This window comes from Cervus elaphus, chromosome 21, assembly GCF_910594005.1.
Source record: "Cervus elaphus chromosome 21, mCerEla1.1, whole genome shotgun sequence".
NCBI classification, from domain to species: Eukaryota; Metazoa; Chordata; class Mammalia; order Artiodactyla; family Cervidae; genus Cervus; species Cervus elaphus.
Window position 1 is genome coordinate 8,843,114 of NC_057835.1, and position 20,541 is coordinate 8,863,654.

The following is a 20,541-nucleotide window of genomic DNA, read 5'->3' on the forward strand; positions in this document are numbered from 1 at the left end:
GGTGGAATCAGCACTGGGAAGGGTGCTGTATTCTCTCTGAAGCTTCTGCAACATGGTCAGGGGAAGGCCTCGCAGTGGCTAAGGGCGTGGGCTCAGAGTTTACCACCAGGCTGCCCCAGCTGCTGTCTGTGTGGCTTTGGGCAGGGGCCCGAGTGTGGCCCTACTTCAGTTTGCTCATCCGGAGAATGGGGCGCACATGAAGCACCTCTGCTCCAGGCATCTCGGTGGCGATGAAGGGAATTAACGCACATAGAAAAGTGAGCTGCTACCTGGGATTAAATCCTGCATAACCATAGAAACAAGCATAGAAAACAACGTAACCACTTAAAAAACTTTTTAATTGAAGTATAGTTGATTTACAACATGGGGCTAATCTCCGCTGTATATCAGAGTAACTCAGTTACACACATGTAGACATTTTTTAAAATATTCTTTTCCATTATGCTTTTCCATTATCATGTAACTACTTTTCATTATCATTGTATTGTTGTCACTATTAATAAGAGAAGCCTAGCCCATCTCTCAGTCAGCTTTATTCATTCATTTGTCCACTAATAACCACGTGTGTACCCAGGCCTGCACGCATGGACCCTGGGCTGCTAGGACACACATGAGCAGAGATATCCCTGTCCCAACACCATCGTGACTCACATGGAATGAGAGGCTTTGGGGACCATTCCTCCTGATGGAGCAGCCCAGTGACCTCCTTTCCTCGAGGCAAATGGAGTAACAATTTCCTCCTCATTGGGACTGTGCTGAAAGTCTGAGTCCCCAGAGGACGCTGTGAGCTGTGTGTACCGTCACCATTATTTTGCACAGAGGAAAACACACCATCAGAAGTAAAATAATGTGTAAAATAGCATAGTTAGGTTTCAAGCTTGGGTGAGTCGACTTCCAAGCCTGTGCAGTTCACAGGAATGTAATACCCACCCCTTAGGCCCCTGAGAAGAGCCTGAGCCCTCCGAGGAGGGCAGGGTCCAGAGGAGCCTCTCAGGGGCTCAAGCCTGGGCTCCAGGACAGTGTGGGGACGTTGACTGCAGCAGGTGGGAAATCACGTCAGTGTTGTCAACGGGAGGGTGGTCACTTTATCTCCAAGTGCACCATGGAATGGTATAAATGACCCGCAGCATAGATGTTTCTCAGAACAGAGTTCTGGTCTGTTTGAAATATTTTATAGCTCGGATCTATATATCTATCAATTGCAGTAGAGGCAGACTGGGTGAGTCTGTCTTCTTAGGAAAAGTATTCCAGGAAAAGAAGGACTGTGTGAGCATGCTTAGTCATGTCCGACTCTTTGTGACCCCATGGGCTGTAGCCTGCCAGGCTCCTCTGTCCATGGGATTCTCCAGGCAGGAATACTGGAGTGGGTTGCCATTCCCCCCTCCAGGGGATCTTCCCAACCCAGGGATCAAACCTGCGACTCTTACATCTCCTGGATTGGCAGGTGGATTCTTTACCGCTGTTTCCATTTCTTCATCTAGGGTGAAGTGGGTCCACCGGGGCCCCCTGGATTACCTGGCACTGTAAGTTACTTTGCTTCTAATCCTTTCTCCTCTTGCACACCGGCCACATAGTTATAGACGTTTTTTTAAGGGAGTCTGCCAATAGCTGACCCATCCCTGGGTCTGGTGATCCAGAAAGTACATGAGCTTCTGTAAGAACCACCTTGTACTTATTGACTTAGTTTATTCAGTGAACATGGTTAGTGTTGATGAGAACACTGGCTAGACCCTGGGTGTCCGTGCCCACCTGCTGCATGTGTGGATGAGGTTAGAGATAGGAAGCAGTTTGTCCAGGGTGAGGCTGCAACGTGGACATAGACCCAGGACTCACACCTCCACCCTCTGCAGGCCCGAGGGTGGGCATTGTGAGTTGGGGTTCACGCGTGAGCAAAGAGCAGGGGCCTTGGAGCCAGAAGAAAAGAGCGGGTTTGAATCCCAGCTGTGCTGCTCACCAGCATTGTGATCTTAAACATGTTATTTAATGTGAAAAAGACTCCATCTTCTCATCTGTTCAGGAAAAAGAATGTTATACGGAGCTGTGCTTTATACATTTGTAGTGAAAATTGACTGAAATATATAAGGTACATTTTGTAGTTTCTGGTACATAACAAATGCTAATTAAAAAAAAAAAACAAAGGCTATATAAATATGTGAGCATAGTTTGCATTTATTTTTTCACTTGAATGTTTCTTTCCAGCCTTGATATTCTGTGCTTTAATGAATTTTGGGGTGGGGGGCAGGAAGGGAGATGAACGTGGCTCCGGGAACTGGCCTTGCCTGGGCACGTAGGGATTGGTCAGTTAGTAGCTGAGGCAGGGGACGGCCTCATGTGGAGGGCAAGGGCTTTAAAAGGAATGTGTGATTCTGTTGAGAATCATCCTTAAAGGAGCCCCCGAGGCTGCGTTCTCCCACTGTAAGTCTGTCAGAGGCAGGTTGCTGATGTCCACTCACGTCTGTCTCGTTTCTGCGGTCTCCTTTGCAGACGTCCCTGTTCACACCACACCCGAGAATGCCCGTAAGTAGCAGCGGCGCCTTGTGGCTGCCCGGTGCCCCCTGGCCTGGCTCGCGATGCCCCTGGATGCTCTGGGGGGCGGGGGGCTGGGCTGCGTCCTGACCCTCGGCCCTGACCTGCCAGCTGCTGTCAGGCCTCTGGGTTCCCGACCTCGTCCTAGCAGCCGACGGGGAGCAGGCTGGGCGAGGGGCCAGCTTCAGGGGCAGACGGGACCTCCCAGGTCGGGGGCCGGGAGGTGGCCTCCCAGTAGCCGCGGGCGAAGGCCACCCCTCTCTTTGGGTAAAGTGACCCCTCACTGCACAGGGTGGCCGGTTGTTCCAAGCAGGACAGAGCCCTGTGAATGGCAGAAGGTGAAAAGGCAGAGGGGGCAGGTCGGGGGGGCCCCGCAGAGAGGGGGCCAGCCTGGGGGTCTTCGAGGCCAAGTCTTAGAGAGGCCATTCAGGGGCCAGTGGGGACTGAGCTTGCTTGGGGCAGTGGCCGGTGGGAGAGTGTGTGGCTTTTTCTGAAGATGGAAGCGCTTGATGGAAAAGGACGCTCAGCATGGCCGCAGCCTCCAGAAGCCTTTCCCTCCTCTTTCTTGAGGGGCTTCTGTGAAAACGAGTGTGTTCAGGGTCTCTGACGTCACCAAAGTCGCCTCCTTTGTTGGTTCACTCTTGGGGACGCGGTTCTCCTGTGGTTAGGACTTGACCCGCTACACCACGTGTGGCGGCCAAGAGGCTTAGGCGAGGACCATCTCCACATCGCTGCTATTAAGTAGCTACAACTTGAGAAGCTAAGAGATCCTGGATGTGATGGAAAAGAAGGGAGCAGAAAGGGAGAGAGACTGAGTCGGTGCCGAAATCATCGTGGAAGGAGAGGGAGGATTTTGAGCTGCTTTGGAGGAGGAACGGGGAGGAAGCGAGGGCAGAGGGCTGTCCCTGGGTGGTTGGAGGAGGCCGGGGACCACAGGAGTGTTGGAGGATGCTGAGGGGAGAGCAGGTAGGGCTCCCGCTGTGTCTCCTCTCTCGAAGGAAGGGCTCGGAGGGACAGAGAGGAAGCCTTGAATGTGGCGGGCGCAGGGCAGGCATCGCTCTGACCAGCCCTGTGCCCGGCTCACAGATGATGGCCCGAGGCTCGAGGAGCAGAGCACCTTGCATAGGGCCTTTCTGGAATCAGGAATCGGGAGGTCGCTGTCGGTCTGGGCCCTGGCCGAGCCGCTGTCCCCACTGGTGCCGAGGTTCAAGGCTCCGTCATACTGCCCCGCCGCCTCCCTCTTCCAGAACCATGTCCCCCTACACGATGTCTCAGCCCTTCATCCTCTGGGACTCCTCCGTCTTGCCCACCCTGAGTCCCTAAAGCTTGTGGCAAACCTACTCATCCAGCCTCTCTGTAAAGGAATCACCCATCTGTAAAAGATGATGTCCCAGGTGTTCCCACGGGAAGGGACTGAGAGGGGCTAGAGGTCTGCCTGGCCACCCCTTAGAATCGCTGGTGGGGGGGACACCTTCCTGCAGGGTCTGAGCTCTGCAGAGACCAGGAAGCCACTTCCAGATGCAAAGCAAGGAAATTGTGTCCACGGGAGAAAAAGATTCATTGGGGATCACTGCATGAATCCCTCTGGGGCTGCCTCGTTGCTGTGGTAACCGTGTTTGTATTGATGGTTTTGGAAGCCGTTGTTCTGTTTGACTTCTCCCTGCTCACCTCAGCAGGCTGCCTTTGAGTCCCTGCACACAGCAGGGGCCGGGAGATTTGGAGGGGCAGCCAGGTCCCTTGGACAGAGGAGCCTGGAGGGCCATAGTCCACAGGGTCGCAAAGAGTCAGACATGACTGAAGTGACTTAGCATGCATGTATGCACAAGGTTTGCAGCATAATTAAGAAGGCGACTAGGAAGGGGACGAGGGCTGGAGGAGAGCCCCAACTCCTGTTGCAGGAACAAGAAGCCTCCTGGGGATGTCGGGTACCCCAGCTGGGGAGGCCGCGAGGCAGCGTGGTGAGGACAGTGAGAACAGAGCTGTTAGCTGGCGTGCGGGTCCGATGTCAGAGAGGAGCGTGAGCCCGCTCCTTGTCTGGAGGATGGAGGGACAGGCAGTCTCAGGCTGGGAGACGCTACAGCTGAGAGCTTTTGGGGGGCGTTGTAACTGGTTCAGAAGCCGCTCCCTGGAAGAGCAGCCTGACCCACCCCCTCCCCCTGCAGAGGGTTCCGGGAGGCCTGGCCAGTGCCCTGCAGTTGCTGAACCCAGAGCGGGCATCTCCCTGGGCTGGCATCACCAGCAGGGGGCAGTGGAGAATGAGGCTCCCGCGTTCAGCATTCAGCAGCTGTTGACGGGCGCCTGCTGAGCACCCCTGTGGTGAAGGCTCTGCTGTTGGCTCTCAGGCCCGGGTAGAAACGCCCTGAGCATCTTGTCTGAGAGCCGCAGGGTCACCCTCCTGACCCGACCCCCACAGTCCCTTCCCTAGCTGGCAGCAAGCATTCACCGCTGCTTCCCTCTGTGTCCCCCAAATCCACCCCATCTGCCCTTCCATCTTTACGGGTCATGTCTAGTGGCTTGAGGACCAGACAAAACGCTTTTGCAAATTTCCACCATGGGACGTTTTCTAGGGGGAAAGCGAGCTAGAGTAAGGATATTGTCTGAGGAATGGAGCCAGAGTGTGCTCTTCTGAGCTGGTGGGAGATGGGGATTCTGGAAGGAGGAAGGAGCTTGCCTTTGTTGAAAGCCTCGTTGTTGGGGTGGCCTCACTGAACCCCGGCTTTCTGGGGTAGAGTGTGCACATTCCATCAACGGCCGGTGCAGGGGGAGTGGGGCCCCAGCCCAGGCCGTGCAGATGCTAACTCAAGGGCCAGTGATGGGCGTGGGTGGTGGGGGGCGGCAGGAGCCTGGGGGGCAAGGTCCGTGGGTGGAGAAAGCAGTGTGGAAACTGCACAGGGCGGTACTGGCTTCTGCCGGCTTCTCCTCCAGCGCGAGGTCCCTGCATAGGCCGGGAAGGTCCCTGCGGCCGACCCGAGGGCGGGCTGGGCGCAGATGCCTAACTCTGTGCTTCTCCGCCAACAGGGAGAACCTGGGCCCAGGGGAGAGAAGGGCGATCCCGGCGCGCCTGGGGAGCCGGTGAGTGCTCTCTGCTCTGCCCCCATGCCCCTCCCCTCACCCCTGACCTCACCCCTGCCCCTCACTCCTCCCCTCACCCCTGCCCTCACCCCTCCCCTCACCTCTGCCCCTCACCCCTCCCATCACCTCTGCCCCTCAACCCTGCCCCTCACACCTCTCTTCACCCCTCCCCTCACCCCTGCCTACACCCCTGCCCCCCACCCCTCCCTTCACCCCTGACCTCACCCCTGCCCCCACCCCTCCCCTCACCCCTGCCCTCACCTCTGTCCCTCACCCCTGCCCCTCACCCCTCCCCTCACTCCTGCCCGCACCCCTCCCCTACCCCCTGCCCGCACCCTTGCCCCTCATTCCTGCCCCACACCCTGCCCGGCACCCCTCACCCTGTGCGTCTGCTTTCCTGAGACTGGACACCTTCGGGCCTGTCTGAACTGCACACAGGAGCCCTGCTGAGCTGAATGTAGCTCCTTCCTCCTCCCTCCTCTCTGTGGATCTCAATCCCTTCCCGTTGCCCATGTTCATGCCTCCCCAGAGCAAGGGTGTGACCTCGTCCACTGATGGGTGGTTTCATTGCAGGGATTGCCAGGTCATCCTGGAGAACTGGGGCCTCGGGGGCCTGTTGGACCACCGGTAAGAGACCCCTCTGTCCTCTGTTGGCTCCCAGAGCAGAAATTCCTGCTAGGCCCTCGCAGTTCCCTCCACCTTGTCATTCTAGGAATGTCCACCAGGGGGCGCCACAACAGGCGCTGCTAGGACTGAGTCCAGGGCCTGGGGAGAGAGGTTCTCCCAGGAAACCCCAAAATGCAGCCCCTGGAGCCCAGGCGGTCATTTCTCTGTCACTGAAGTGTGGGTTTAGGAGAGCTGGTAACCTGCTGCACCTTCCATCCCCGACAACTCTTAAAATCCGGGTGGTCCTGGCTCCCAGAGGCTTTTCAAATGCAGGAAATCTCCAGTGCCAATATAAAGGATACCTAGAGTGTGTTTTGGAGAAGGCAATAGCAACCCACTCCAGTACTCTTGCCTGGAAAACCCCATGGACGGAGGAGCCTGGTGGGCTGCAGTCCATGGGGTCGCTAGGAGTCGGACATGACTGAGTGACTTCACTTTCAGTTTTCACTTTCATGCCTTGGAGAAGGAAATGGCACCCCACTCCAGTGTTCTTGCCTGGAGAATCCCAGGGACAGGGAGCCTGGTGGGCTGCCGTCCATGGGGTCGCACAGAGTCGGTCGGCTGAAGCAACTTAGCAGAGTGTGTTAACATTTTGATTACGTTTTGATTATATTGGCCTCTTAACTGGCTCTGTGCTGGGCAGTGTTTCGTGAGATCTGAGTGGCCTGTCTGGGCTCAGATCCCAGGGGCCCCTGGCTGCCTGTGTGCGCCCGGGCAGGCCTGTCCCTCTGCGCCTCACATACGTCAGGATGAAGGGTAGGGGCTGCGGCCTGTGTCCTGGGGGTGAAGACTGAAGAAGTTTAGGGAGCCCGGAGCTGTGATTGCTGGACCTGTAAACGTGCTCCCTGTCCTTTCAGTTTGGTCGTGGTGGTGTAGTCGCTCAGTCGTGTCCGACTCTGCGACCCCATGGACAGTAGCCCACCAGGCTCCTCTGTCCATAGAATTCTCCAGGCAAGAATACTGGAGTGGGTTGCCATTTCCTTCTCCAGGACATCTTTCCGACCCAGGGATTGAACCTGCATCTCCTGCATAGGCAGGCAGAATCTTTATCTCTGAGTCACCCGGGAATCCTGTTCTTTGAGTTTGGATCACCTGATTCTGACGACAAAGGTGCCCCCGCGTCGCTGCGTGGGGCCGAGGACAGCGTTGCAGGAGGCGTCTCACTTCCTTTCTGTTTCCCATGCAGGGTGCCAAGGGACAAGAAGGCGCCCAGGGAACGCCCGGAGCAGCCGGGAACCCTGTGAGTCCTTCCTGGCCACCTGCCTCCCGGGGCCCACGGGAGGGGGCTGGGCCGACCCCTGCCCCTGGGCGCCCAGCTCCCCGCTGAGTGTGCAGCCAGGCCTGGGAAAGTGCCGTCCACCCTGGAGGGCTGGCCAGGCCCAGGGCCGCCTCCTGTCCACCCCGCCTCACCGGGTCCTCTCTCTCGTCTCCAAGGCTTGATCACACCCTTACAGTCAACTTACATTATGCCAGAATGTGTGTCTCCATAGCTCAGATCTGCAGATTTTGTTCCATTTTCAGGGTTTCCATTCCCCCATGCTCTGAAGCTAGAGGCCACGCCCCACCTGAGACGTGTGCTTGACGGCACCTGGCCATCCTCTCTGCCCTCCCCCGACACCCACTCCTCCGCCTCTGCCACCTCCGTGCTGTGGTCTTAAGGATCGTCCCGGAGTCCTCCTGGCCTCCTGCCGCCCCCTCTGTGCTGGAATCCAGCTCCTTTGAGGCTTGGCTACTGGGACCCTCCTGACCCTCCTGGATAGGGGGGCCATCCTTCCTGTAGAGGGAATGTCATCTAGAAGCATTTTGGGCAAATCAGGGAGAGTTGAATAGGAGGCAAGTTTGGAGAAAGACTGGGGGAGCCGCTTGTAATCAATTCCTTGGGGCTTTCTGACCTTCTTCTGCCTCTCTACAGGGAGCTCCTGGACTTGTAGGTCCCCCTGGCCCCAGCGGCCCCCCAGGAAGTGTGGTGAGTGACTGGGGTGGGTGGGGAGGGCAGCGGCACCAGCACTGGTTGTGAATCCGCGATGCCCAACCCCCTAGTTAACTCATGTGTCCTCCACGACAGAACTCAGGGTGTAGACATCCCTGCTCCCATTTCACAGATGGAGAAATTGAGGTCCCAGCAAAGATACCTACAAAGTTACAACCTGAGGCTCTTGGTAACTCAGGAGATCGGCAGGTGGTAAAGGAAATTGTTGGGGGCAGAAAGCTGTGAGCAGCACTGATGCTGGGATCAGTGTCACAGCTGGCCTTGGAGGAAGCAGGATGGACCTGTAGGAGTGGGAGACACCCTAAATATTGGATTGCCGGGTCCTAGCCGCAGCTCACTGGCTGCCAGGCCTCTGCAGGGGTTCCTGAGGCCTCAGCTTTTTCATCTTCAGCCTGGAGCGCATGGGCTGTGTAGGCTCACCTTCGTGCCCCACTGCACTTGGCCTGTGGAGGCAGCCACCCCCTGGGGGCCCTGGGGTTTGCTTGTGGGCCCGCGTTAAGAGCCACCGTGGACATTGATTTCGATTTCAGTTGTGCAGCAAAGTGCCCAGTGGCGTCCAGTGAAGGGCACCGGAGAATTGTGCTCCTGGGGTAGGCTGAGTCCAGTCCTGTTCGGTCACCATCTTTTCTGTTAATGATAACAGCGGCTTAGAGGACAGATGTGGGTGCAGGTGTGTGCCAGGCACTGTTTTAAGTCCTTCACGCTCACTGACTCCTCACGACCCTGGGAGACGGGTGTCAGAAGTGGCCCCCTTTTACTCAGGAGGAGACTGAGGCACAGGGAGACAGCAGCACGTGGTCAGTGGTTGCCGTGGAAACCGCGAGACCCTGGCCCGCGTCACGTCACCCTCCCCTGCAGGGTCAGTGCGCTCTTCCCAAAGCCAACCCTGCGTCCCTTGGCCTGACGGTTTTCTCTGGCCTTTCGAGACCTCATGGTCCAGCCACATGGCACGTGGCCAGTAGCAGCAGCAGAAGCAGCCCTGGCCGACGGGTGTGTGAACGGCCCACCTCCTTCACCCCGGGGGAGCCGCTCCGAGCACCTGTCTGCCGTTGGACCCCGGAGCCCCCGGCAGGACCGAGCTGCATCCATGTGAATGTGTCCCTACCCGCCCGTCATCCTGTTTCTGACGTCCCTGCTGGTGCATCCGCGGGACGCCTGCCCTGAGCCCTGCCTCGAAAAGTCAGCCTCTAGGGGATGCTGACGACATGGGCAGGTCAATAATGCCAAGGCTGTGCTCACGACACGGGCGGATCAACGATGCCAAGGCTGTGCTCCTAGGTCACCCTCTCCTCCCCGAGGTCCCCTCCGCGCCATGCCCTGCCTGCCCTCTGAGAGCCACAGCCCAAAGTGGGCAGACCGTCGGGAAGCAGGGCCGCGTGGTTAGAGCTCTGATGTGCGAGGATGAGTGGCGGTCCCCGGGGGACAGGGAGGCCGGCGGAGGAGGAATAAGTCAGGGGTGGAGAACGAGCTGGGAGCCTCTGACCGGAGGGGGCCCATCGCTCTTCTCTGAGCGCCCTGGGCCCTCTTGAACTTGAGCTTGTCAATCACCTTTCTTTCTCTAGGGTCCCCCGGGCTCCAGGGGCCCCCCTGGGAAAGATGGGGAGCGCGGTGAGAAGGTAAGACGCAGTGTGGTCTCTACCCGCCGTGGCGGTTCTCAGCTTTTAAGAGGCAGGAAAGGAGCCCGCTCTGCTCAGACCCGCTTCAGGACCCGGGAGGCCAAGGGCTCCTCTGCAGTCATCTCCTCTAACCCTCGCTACAGACACAGGGTCAGATGGGGCCCCGCCCGACAGAGGTGTAGACTGAAGCTCTATGTCCTGCGACCCAGAGCCGCAGAGCTGGTCTGTCTGCCTCCTAAGCCCCTCTTTCTCTCAATTCAGTGCTCTAGCATAGCCACCCCACACTATCACGTGCGAAATTAAACCTTCCTGGGCTACAAGAAAGAGCTTTATTCATTAGGAAGCAGAGAGACACAGTGCCCCCCCCAAAAACGCCAATACTCCGAGGGCAGAGGGGCAGGCTCCCCGGCCTTTTGGAATCCCAGGTGACACGTGCTGACCTCGCATTCTCGCACGTGTCTCCCATGTTTATTCCGACTTCTGGCATTTTGTGGGTGGAGACGGGGATTCTGAACACCCCCAGGACAGTGCCCCTTCTCAGTGCAGACCGTCCCCTGTGAGCATCAGCAGTGTCAGGGCTGAGGAGCCCGGGTCTCGGCTTGCGCCGAGCCCACATAGGCCTCAGGACCACACAGGTGGCAAGAGGAGCTGAGGCCCTGACGTGCGGCACAGAGCAGATGGTGAGGGGAGAAGGGGGCTTGCTGTCTCAAGCCCCCACTGGAGGCTTCTCATCCAGAGACAGAAATCCCAGTGCCCCGCCCCACCCTGCTCCAACTCCTGATGCATCCTCCGCAGCCAACCCCGACCCAGCTCTCCTGTCTTTGAACTTAACAATGCAGATTCCTTCAGGTCCACTTCACCTGGGACCTTTGGAAGGCGTGATCATTTTGTCTTTTCTATTTTGTCAAAATGTTGTAACAGGAATAGATACAAACTTTTACAATTTGATGGGAAGGCTCAGTTTTTAAATGCATCCCTCAGAGAAGGATTTGCTATGAAGAAAAATGATCGACCAGCCTGTGGAAAATCTTAAGTGAGGGAGGGAGAAAAAAAAAACAAAACCTGACCCATCTGTTTTGCTTTGATTGTACCATGTGCAAAGGATGGGCCTCTACTCTGGGACACATGGGCACTGACAACTTAGAAGTTTGTCAAGAGGGTTGGTTAGAAGGGAATGTTGAGGGTTAATTGAGCAAAAATGAGAATGTCTGGGGCTTCCCAGGTAGGAGACTCAGCTTTGATCCCTGGTTCAGGAGGATGCCCCGGAGGAGTAAATGGCAACCCACTCGAGTATTCTTGCTGGAGAATTTCATAGACAGAGGAACCTGACAGGCTACAGTCCCCGGGATCGCTAAGAGTCATGACTTAAAAAGACACAACTTAGGGCTTCCATTATGGCTCAGCTGGTAAAGAATCCGCTTGCAATGTGGGATACCTGGGTTCGATCTGTGGCTTGGGAAGATCCCCTGGAGAAGGAAACAGCTACCCACTCCAGTATTCTGGCCTGGAGAATTCTATGGACTATACTGTCCATGGGGTCGCAAAGATTCAGACAGGTCTGAGCAACTTTCTCTTTCACTATTGACTAAACAGCAACAGCAGTTGGCTCATTCAGCCTCTAGAGGGAGCCAGACACCTCTGCTCTGATGAGCAGAAGAATGCATTTGCAAGGGGACTTCCCTCCGGTGCTGTACAAAGTGGTAAAAATCCCTGACAGCAGGACCTGCTCTTCTCTCTGACTGTCCAGTGGTGGCCTGAGACTTGCAGAAGCTGATCCTGCCCCGTGCCTGGAGAGAGCTCCTCTGCATCCTTTGCTTTGTCCTCCGTGGGACATGGTACCTCCCCTCACTCCTGCATCAGGAATGTCTGGTGCAGGTTGCAGCTTAGGTCCAAGTGAGCCCTACCCAGAAAGGGACTTCCTGTGGCCCACGTGATCCCCTCCCCGCAGCGTTCCACAGCTGGGGCTGCATGGGGCTCCTGGCTTGTGGTCAGAAACGGGGAGCAAACTCCAAGCCCAGCTCCCTCCCTCATCAGACCCTGGTTCCCTCTCTCTCACCCCACTTTGGATCCCCAAGCGGTGCTCACGTCACTGAAGGCCTGTCGTGTGAAGAGGAATTGGATTTTGTCTGCATAGCCCCAAGTTTGAAGTCAAACCTCTGAAAGATTTCAGAGAGGACTGTCTTGGCTGAACATAAAGACCCAGTGTCTAATGGAACTGCCCAGTAAGGAAATGAACCGCCTGGGGAGGTGGTGAGCTCTGTGCTCTGAAAGGAGTCCAGGCAGAAATGGGGAGGACTGCCTGGAAGAGGCGCACCTGATGGCTTCCTGCAGTGCGTGGGAGGTGGGACTAGAAAACTCTCGTGTCCTCCCACGCCCATGTTCCACGCCGTAACGAGAGTGTCGCACACTGGGAGCCTCAAACCTCAGCAATGTGCCGTGTCGCCATCGTCAGCGTGTCGGGAAGTCCTAAGTCAAGGTGTCAGAAGGGCTGGCTCCTCCCGGGGGCGGTGAGGGAAGGGTGTCTTCCAGGCCCCTCTCCTTGGATTACTGATGGCTGCCTTCTCTCCGCGTCTTCACGTGGACTTGCCTCTACACAGGCCTGTGTCCAAACTTCCCTTTCTCGTGAGGACAGCAGTTGTTTTGGGGCTAGGCTCCATGCTACTCCAGTATCAGTACCTCTTAACTAATTACACCCGCAGAGACCCTATTCCTACACTGAAGTGCGGGGGTTAAGGGCTTTGGCATATGAATTTGGGGCTCGCGTTATACGGTTTGTCCTCTGTGCCTTCAGAAGGGGTGGGCTTTCTGAAACAGGGCGTCACCAGGAAGCCCACCCACCCCTTTCAGATGGTGCTGGTGGTTTAGTCACTAAGTCGTGTCTGACTCTCTTGCAACCCCATGCACCTTGCCAGGCTCCTCTGTCCATGGAATTTTCCAAGCAAGAACACTGGAGTGGGTTGCCATTTCCTACTCTAGGGGATCTTCTTGATCCAGGGATTGAACCCTCCACTCCTGCATTGGCAGGCGTTTTCGTTACCACCGAGCCGCCAGGGAAGCCCTCCCTTTAGATTGCTTCTCAGTTGAAAAACTTACTCTCTGCATCTCGTTGACCCCAGACACTGTCCACTTGTTTTTCCAGGGAGCAGCAGGAGAAGAAGGGAGCCCAGGGCCAGCCGGCCCCAGGGGCGATCCTGGTTCCCCCGGGATCCCCGGGCCCCCTGGAAGAGGGAAAGATGGAGACCCGGTAAGTGTGAGGGGCTTCGGTGACCATAATGACCAGGCTGGAATTAGAAAAGGAAAAAAAGGTCCGCGGTCAAACTCTGCAATAAAGCAGCCGGGCTGGGAAAGGGCCCTCGTCAGGCCCACCTGGCACAGGGTCCCGTGCAGACTGCTGGCTGTGGGTCAGGCTCCGGGGACACAGACCTGGGTTAGAGCCTGTGCTGTGGAGATGCTCACGAGACAGCGGAGACGTCCAATGACCATAGCTCGGGCATCCTGGAGAAGGGCTTCCCTGATCTGTGTAAGCTGGGGAGGCCTCGCACAGGAAGTGGCATCTATGCAAAAAGTGAAAGTTGGAAGAAATTACTTTTTAGATGGAATAGCACAGAGCAGGTGTTGGTGACAGGTGAGCTGTGTGTGTAAATGCACAGTGAGGGTGTTAGCTCACGGGGACTTACAAACGCTTTAGTGTGTCCTGGACAGAAAGCGGTAAGGAAGAAAAACACCAGGCTTTGGGGTCAGAAGAGCCCCTACAGTGAAACCTGAAACCTGGCCTCGTCCTTGAGGGAATCTGCAAAATAAGGATCTTGCAGGGAGGGATAAGTTAGGAGGTTGGGATTAACATATACATACTACTATAAAATAGATAGTCAACAAGGACCTCCTGTAGAGCCCAGCAAACTCAGGTTGTAATAACCTATATGGGAAAATTTGAAAAAGAGTGGATATATGTATATGTAATCCTGCCAACACAGGAGACACAAGAGACGCAGTTTGATCCCTGGGTTGGGAAGATCCCCTGGAAAGGAAACGGCAACCCACTCCGGTATTCTTGGCTGGAAAATGTCATGGACAGAGGAGCCCGGTGGGCTACACAGTCCATGGGGTCACAATGAGTAGGACATGACTGAGCACACAGCACATGTGTATGTATTTAACTGAGTGGCTTTGTTGTACCCTTCAAACCAACACAACACTGTACACCTCAATGTGTACAGCCTTGTTGTACAGTCAAAAACAACACAACACCTCAAGTATACTCCAATATAAAATAAAAGTTAATAAAATGAAATTCACTACCTAAAAACCAAAAGGAAAAAAAAAAGGATCTTAAATAAGAAAGCAAACTAAGAGAGACCCAAGGGGTTTGCTTGAGGTCACACAGAACTGGTAGGCGATAGAGTCAGAATTCACACCCAGGGGTCCTGTGTCTCAAAACCAGGTGGTTTTGCTTTGTACGCAGCAGGTCATGGTGAGAGTCCGTCCTTCTGTGTGTCCCCAGAGCACAGGGTAAATGGGTAGATCCTCACTTGTGGCTCCATGATCATCTTTCTTCCATTCCTTTTCTCAGGGACTTCGTGGCCCACCGGGATTACCAGGACCTATGGGAACCAAGGTGAGTATTAGTCTACCAAACTGTAGATACTGTGGGTTGTACTTAGAAAGTGATCATGCTGGATGATCATCTCTGGTCGCCTCTGTCTATTTCCATGTTCATCACTTGTCACCTAACAAAAGCTTCTGCGACTCTGAACTGTGAGATGGAAGTGGGTGCCACATAGTTGTTTGTTAATATTCACAGTTAAGTAAGTTACCAAAGACGCTTTCAACCAGCGAAGGAGTAGATCTTGTCTTGTACTGGGGTCTTCACTGGTGGCTAAGTGGTAAAGAACCCACCTGTCAATGCAGGAGACCCAAGTTCGATCCCTGGGTTGGGAAGAGCCTCTGGACAAGGAAATGGCAAGCCACTCCAGTATTCTTTCCTGGGAAATCTCGTGGACAGACAAACCTGATGGGTTACGGTCCATGGGGTCACAAAAGAGTTGGACATGACTTAATGACTAAACAACGACAAGTCTTGTATTGTTGGTTTGATTGGGGACACAAAGGGTCCTCAGATTTCAGGTGATTAACATAATAGAAGTTTATTCCTCATTCATGTTAAGTCTAATGGGAGTTTTGGTGAGTGGAGAGTCATGACCACATGGCCATTCAGGGACCCACGTTCCTCCAGTCGCATGCACTCGCTTCTGTAAGACTTCAGTGTCTCCTGCTGAGTCCTCTATGCAGTGGTAAACAATGGAAGAGACGATGGAGGACCTTGTGGGAAGATTTTGTGGGCCAGGCCCGGAGGTGGTCCGTCATTTCCACCAACCTCCTGACCCTGCAGGGGAGGGGGTCGGTTGTCATCTAGCCAAGCCTCCAAGAGGAAAGGCAGACACTTCAGTCAATAGCAGGCGTCTCTCCTTCAGTTTGCTTGTAACCACTACTCAGAAAAGGAGACTTTGCCCATGAGGGAGTATTGGTAAGAGCACTTTCCTGGGTGATGAGGACAGTTTTCCTGAGGTTATCCTCATACTGAATCATTGAGTTCATTGAGTCATTCATGCATCCGTTAGCAGCGTGCTTATTATCTCATTCATGGCGGATCCACTGAGCCTCTGCCGCGTGCCTCATCTGGAGGTGGGCGGGGAAATGTCAGGGATGAGTGGCACGTATCCCCAGCCCTCTATCGGCTCAGGAGCCGGGGGAGAAGCAGATGACCAGATACTGGGGTTGAGGGAGCCTTAGGCACAAGTGCTCAGAGGGGGCTCCAGGCCCAGCCTGGTTTGACTCTGGAAGGCTTCTTGGCAGAGATGATGTTTGTCTGGATTCTAAAGTGTGTTGTAGCAGCCGAAGGGGAAGACAAGGAAGGAGTTCTCTGCAGGGTCCTAACATGGGAGGACTGCGGGTGCATGAAATAGAATGTGTTCAAAGCAGAGTATGTGTTGTACAGGCATCCACAGCCAGTGAACGACTGCTTGACCAGCTCAGATGCATAAATGTGGGTGACATAGTGAGGGGCATTAGAATGTTCATTTTTTGCTTTAGTTTAACAAATCTATTCAAAGTCACTTGAAGCATTACTGTACAGTTACCGTATTTTTATCCACTTGCATATATTTTTGAAAACAGATTTTTAAAATTTCCTTTTATGTGCCTTTGTTGTCACTGGCTGTCTTTCCTGGACCCACTTTCTGAGTCAGCCAGCACTTTCCTAAACCACATCCCCACCACCCAGCCCGGTTACTGAAGATACAGCACTTTGGGAATCCTTTATGCTACTCTTATAGGAAGTTTTATCTGAAGGCCCAGATACTCATTCTTTTATTTCTCCCCTTTTATTTTTTAGCTGTGTTTTTGGGATCTTGACCACAAAACCACAGAGTATATTGTTTTTATTGTATGTAAAAGTCTTGGTTTACAGTAATAGCCAGGATATGGAATTTGAGAACTCAGGAGTAATTGCTAGGGGCTTCCCTTGTGACTCAGCTGGTAAAGAATTGGCCTCCAATGCGGGAGACCTGGGTTCAATCCCTGGGTTGGGAAGATCCCCTGGAGAAGGGAAAGGCTACCCACTCCAGTATTCTGGCCTGGAGAATTCCAAAGACTGTATTTGGAATACAGTGAATACTCTTTGTGACTCCACAAAGAGTCGGACATGACTGAGAGACTTTCACTTTCACTTTTTAGGTTAAACTTGCTGCCTGATTTTTTCCACCCCTCAGGCAGGTGACCTCTGCAGTGGTACTGAGCTTGTACTGATGAAGATCACGTGTGTTCTCCTAATGGTGATTTTGTTGTTCATGATGAAAGGAAGAAGAAATGAGGGAGTTCTTTTGAGTGATCTGAGCAAATATTTGGCAACTCCCTAGTTTCCCTGGTAGCTCAGGCAGTAAAGCATCTGCCTACAATGTGGGAGACCCGGGTTCGATCCCTGGGTCGGGAAGATCCCCTGGAGGAGGGCGTGGCAACCCACTCCAGTATTCTTGCCTGGAGAATCCCATGGACTGAGGATCCTTGTGGGCTACAGTCCATGGGGTCGCAAAGAGTCGGACACGACTGAGTGACTTCACTTTCACTTTCACTTTAGTTTCTGAAGGAAAAAAAAAAGGAAGCAACTTTGCCTCAATTTGAGGGCCTGTAAAATAATTCCTTGTGCCCAGAGCAGTGGGCATGTGTGGAGCAGGGAGGCAGGACCAGGGACTGGAGGGCCCCTGGATTCACAGCCAGTTCGGACGTGTGTCTGAGGTTCCTGCATGATGCTGTGAGCCTGGCATCTGCCCAGCAGCACTTCTGTGCCCTCAGCTCCCCCCAAGAGGAGGAGTCTCAGGATCTGGGAGAAATCAGTTGCCTCTGAGAAGGCAGGGAGGCAGGGGCACTGTAAAGGGCGCCAGAAACGGGAGATGCAGAAATGGGTAAAGGCGTCCTTTCTCTGGGCTGCTTATTTATGAGGTTGATAAAAATCTACCTCCCAGGCAGAGTTTGGGGAAAAAATGATGTAATGCAAATAAAGTATTTGTGTGCCTAGCCTTATGTTCGCCACACATACGTGCCCAATAAATATTAGTGATCCTTATGATTAAATCACCCTGTGGAGTCTGCTTTAGGGTTCAGCAAGAAGGTGAGGGGTCTAGAGAGACCTGACTCATCCCTGTCGGCCTGTTGTTGGAGAGAGAAGCCCCGTGGAAGTGCCTGGAGGCGGCAGTGAGGCGTGGAGAAGAGAGGCGGGAGGAGACCCAGGGTGAGATGTGCAGAGGGCCTTGCCCCAGGTACAGTTGACCAGCCAGTTTCAAATCCGTGGGAGCCACGGTAAGCTGTGCTCTCTCCGTTTACATACGAGATGTGTAAACAGAGGACACTTTCAGTGTTAATACTGTATACATTTGCAAGGTGGAATGTAGTTTAGAATAAAGGTTTCCCTAGTCAGCTGGCATTGGGAAGGTAAATTGGAACCAGAGAGATCTTTAGTTGTAGAATGCAGGGCTCGTGGGGGGACAAGGTGGGAGGAAGGGGAGAGACACCCGTGTTCAGCTGTGGGCCTTGCCCGGGTGCTGTCCCTGGTGCTGAAAACCCCTGGGCACTTAAGAGCACCCTACCAGGATTTTCCTTGGTGCTTTCTCAGCCCTTCATAATGACTTACAGCCACAAAAAGACTCTTAAAGATGCCGTTCCTTCTCTTGGGTGGACTCGTTTCTAGTGAAATGAACAAGCTTTGCCTTCCGACGGAGCTGGGTTAGGATCCCAGTCCAGCTACCTGTAAGACAGATGCGTGCGTGGCTGTCACTTTAGTCCTGACAGAGTCTTTGCGACCCTATGAGCTATAGCCCTCCAGGCTCCTCTGTTCATGGGATTCTCCAGGCATGAATACTGGGGTGGGTTGCCACGCCCTCTTCCAGGGTATCTTCCCATCCCAGGGAGTGAACTCACATGTCTTATGTCTCTTGCCTTGACAGGCGGGTTCTTTACCACCCGTGCCACATGGGAAGCCCAAGATCTAGGACAAGGGCAAGTGGCTTCTTGTTTCTGAGACTCTGTTCCATTTCTGTATGAAGGAGTAAAACATGGTTAACCCCCAACCGGCTCCCGTGGATAAGTAATCTCACGGCACATAGTTTTTCAATAAATGACCTCCTCCTTCCATGACCTCACACATTTTCTCCATAAACACTGTTGAACTGGCTCAGAGTGTCTTGCAACCAAAACAGATACCACAGTCACTATTATAGATTAGAGCTCACATGCCCATTTCTTCTAATCAGTAACCTTCTTGCGTTTTCTGACCAAGCTTTAAGGTCTTTGGCTCTTTTCTTGGAGCCATTTTCTCTGAGTTTCAGTACATTAAGCTGTTGCTTCAGGGAAGTGTTAGCATCACAGAGGGCCATAAACATACAAATGGAGCCAGGCCAGCGCCCCTGCAGCAGAGATCAATCCTGACTCAGATTCTTGGCAGGACTGCCAGAGGTCATTCATCATGTTCCCTCCTGAGCAAAAAGTTGATTTTGGTCAACAGCAAAATTTAGTACCTGACAAAAGGTGAGTGATGATAGATTCAGTCATTCAGGCATTCAGGAATTTGCTGTTAAAGGGCTGTTCCAGGCCCAACACTAGGCATTGTGGATGCAGAAGTGTGTAGATACTGTGCCTGACATAGGGTGTGACTCCATTTAGGTACTTGACAAATATTTTTTGAACTAATGGATGAATGAATCAATGGATAATTTATTCTTTTAAGATACTTAAATAAAAGTCAGAGGGTCAGATACAATGGGAGGGTGGTGTGTTAAAGTTAATGACGATACATTCAAATGTCTTCCGAAGGCTGAGAGGCGGGCAGGCAGAGGTGGGTTTAAGGAAATGAAATGATTGGGCTGAGTTTTAATTGGTGGGTAAGTATTTGGAAATAATGGAAATTGTGAGAGACTTTATTTTGGCGGGCTCCAAAATCACTACAGATGGTGACTGCAGACATGAAATTAAAAGATGCTTGCTCCTTGGAAGAAAAGCTATGACCAACCTAGGCAGCAATATTAAAAAGCAGAGACATTACTTTGCCAGCAAAAGTCCATCTAATCAAGGATATGGTTTTTCCAGTAGTCATGTATAGATGTGAGAGTTGGACTATAAAGAAAGCTGAGCACCTAAGAATTGATGCTTTTGAACTATGGTGTTGGAGAAGACTCTTTGAGAGTCCTTTGGACAGCAAGGAGATCCAACCAGTCAACCCTAAAGGAAATCAGTCCTTCGAATATTCATTGGAAGGATTGATGCTGGAGCTGAAACTCCAATATTTTGGCCACCTGGTGCGAAGAGCTGACTCATTTGAAAAGACCATGATGCTGGGAAAGATTGAAGGCAGGAGGAGAAGGGGACAACAGAGGATGAGATGGTTGGATGATGGCATCACCAACTCGATGGACATGAGTGAGTAAGCCCTTGGAGTTAGTGATGGACAGGGAAGCCTGGTGTGCTGCAGTCCATGGTGTCACAGAGAGTCGGACACGACTGAGTGACTGAATTGAGCTGAAGTATTTGGAAGCTTAGAACCTGGATGAAAGAAGACCCCCATGCGGGGATCAGCTGGTTCAAGAAGCAGGAGCGTGCACAATTACTTAGAAGAACACACGCTGCGTCCTTGGTGTGTTTAGCTGCAGTTGTTAGTGTTTTATGCTGTGCATAGTATGCAGCCTTGGGAAGAAGAGAGGAGGCAAGCTAAAACAAAGTACAAGGGAGATGTACGTAAACTTTCAGTTTTGGTTTGTGTTTACTTCTGGCTGGGCCGGTCTTCGCCGCGGCACTTGGGTTTCCTCTGGGTGCAGTGAGTGGGGACCGCTCTCCTGCGGCGCTCAGGCTCCCCCCGCACTGGCTGCCCTGGCTGCAGAGCGCAGGCTGCCGGTCCACCGGCTCAGTAGCCCTGAGGCACGCGGAGTCTGCCGGAGCCAGGGACGGAGCCCGTGTCCCCGGTTAACCACTGGGCCACGAGGGAAGTCCCTACATTAACTATTTTAAAGGAGAACCTGGGGTGCAAAAGAATATGGATTTTTCTAATATGTATTGTGCTTAGTTTATTTTTTGTTGTCTAACTTGGCTGATATAATATACACCTTTTCACACTCCATGTTATACCGTCTC

The 20,541-nt window shown here is 53.5% G+C and overlaps 1 protein-coding gene across 1 annotated transcript in view; it reads left to right on the forward strand.

Annotated features, from left to right (window-relative positions):
• Nucleotides 1-20,541, forward strand: part of COL22A1 (collagen type XXII alpha 1 chain) — a 219,267-nt gene that overhangs the window by 130,536 nt on the left and 68,190 nt on the right. Inside the window, exons 31-39 of the mRNA XM_043880230.1 lie at nt 1,482-1,523; nt 2,485-2,517; nt 5,545-5,598; nt 6,172-6,225; nt 7,451-7,504; nt 8,177-8,230; nt 9,817-9,870; nt 13,010-13,114; nt 14,441-14,485. Coding sequence (XP_043736165.1) covers nt 1,482-1,523; nt 2,485-2,517; nt 5,545-5,598; nt 6,172-6,225; nt 7,451-7,504; nt 8,177-8,230; nt 9,817-9,870; nt 13,010-13,114; nt 14,441-14,485 — 495 coding nt within the window. The remainder of the gene's footprint in view (nt 1-1,481; nt 1,524-2,484; nt 2,518-5,544; nt 5,599-6,171; nt 6,226-7,450; nt 7,505-8,176; nt 8,231-9,816; nt 9,871-13,009; nt 13,115-14,440; nt 14,486-20,541) is intronic.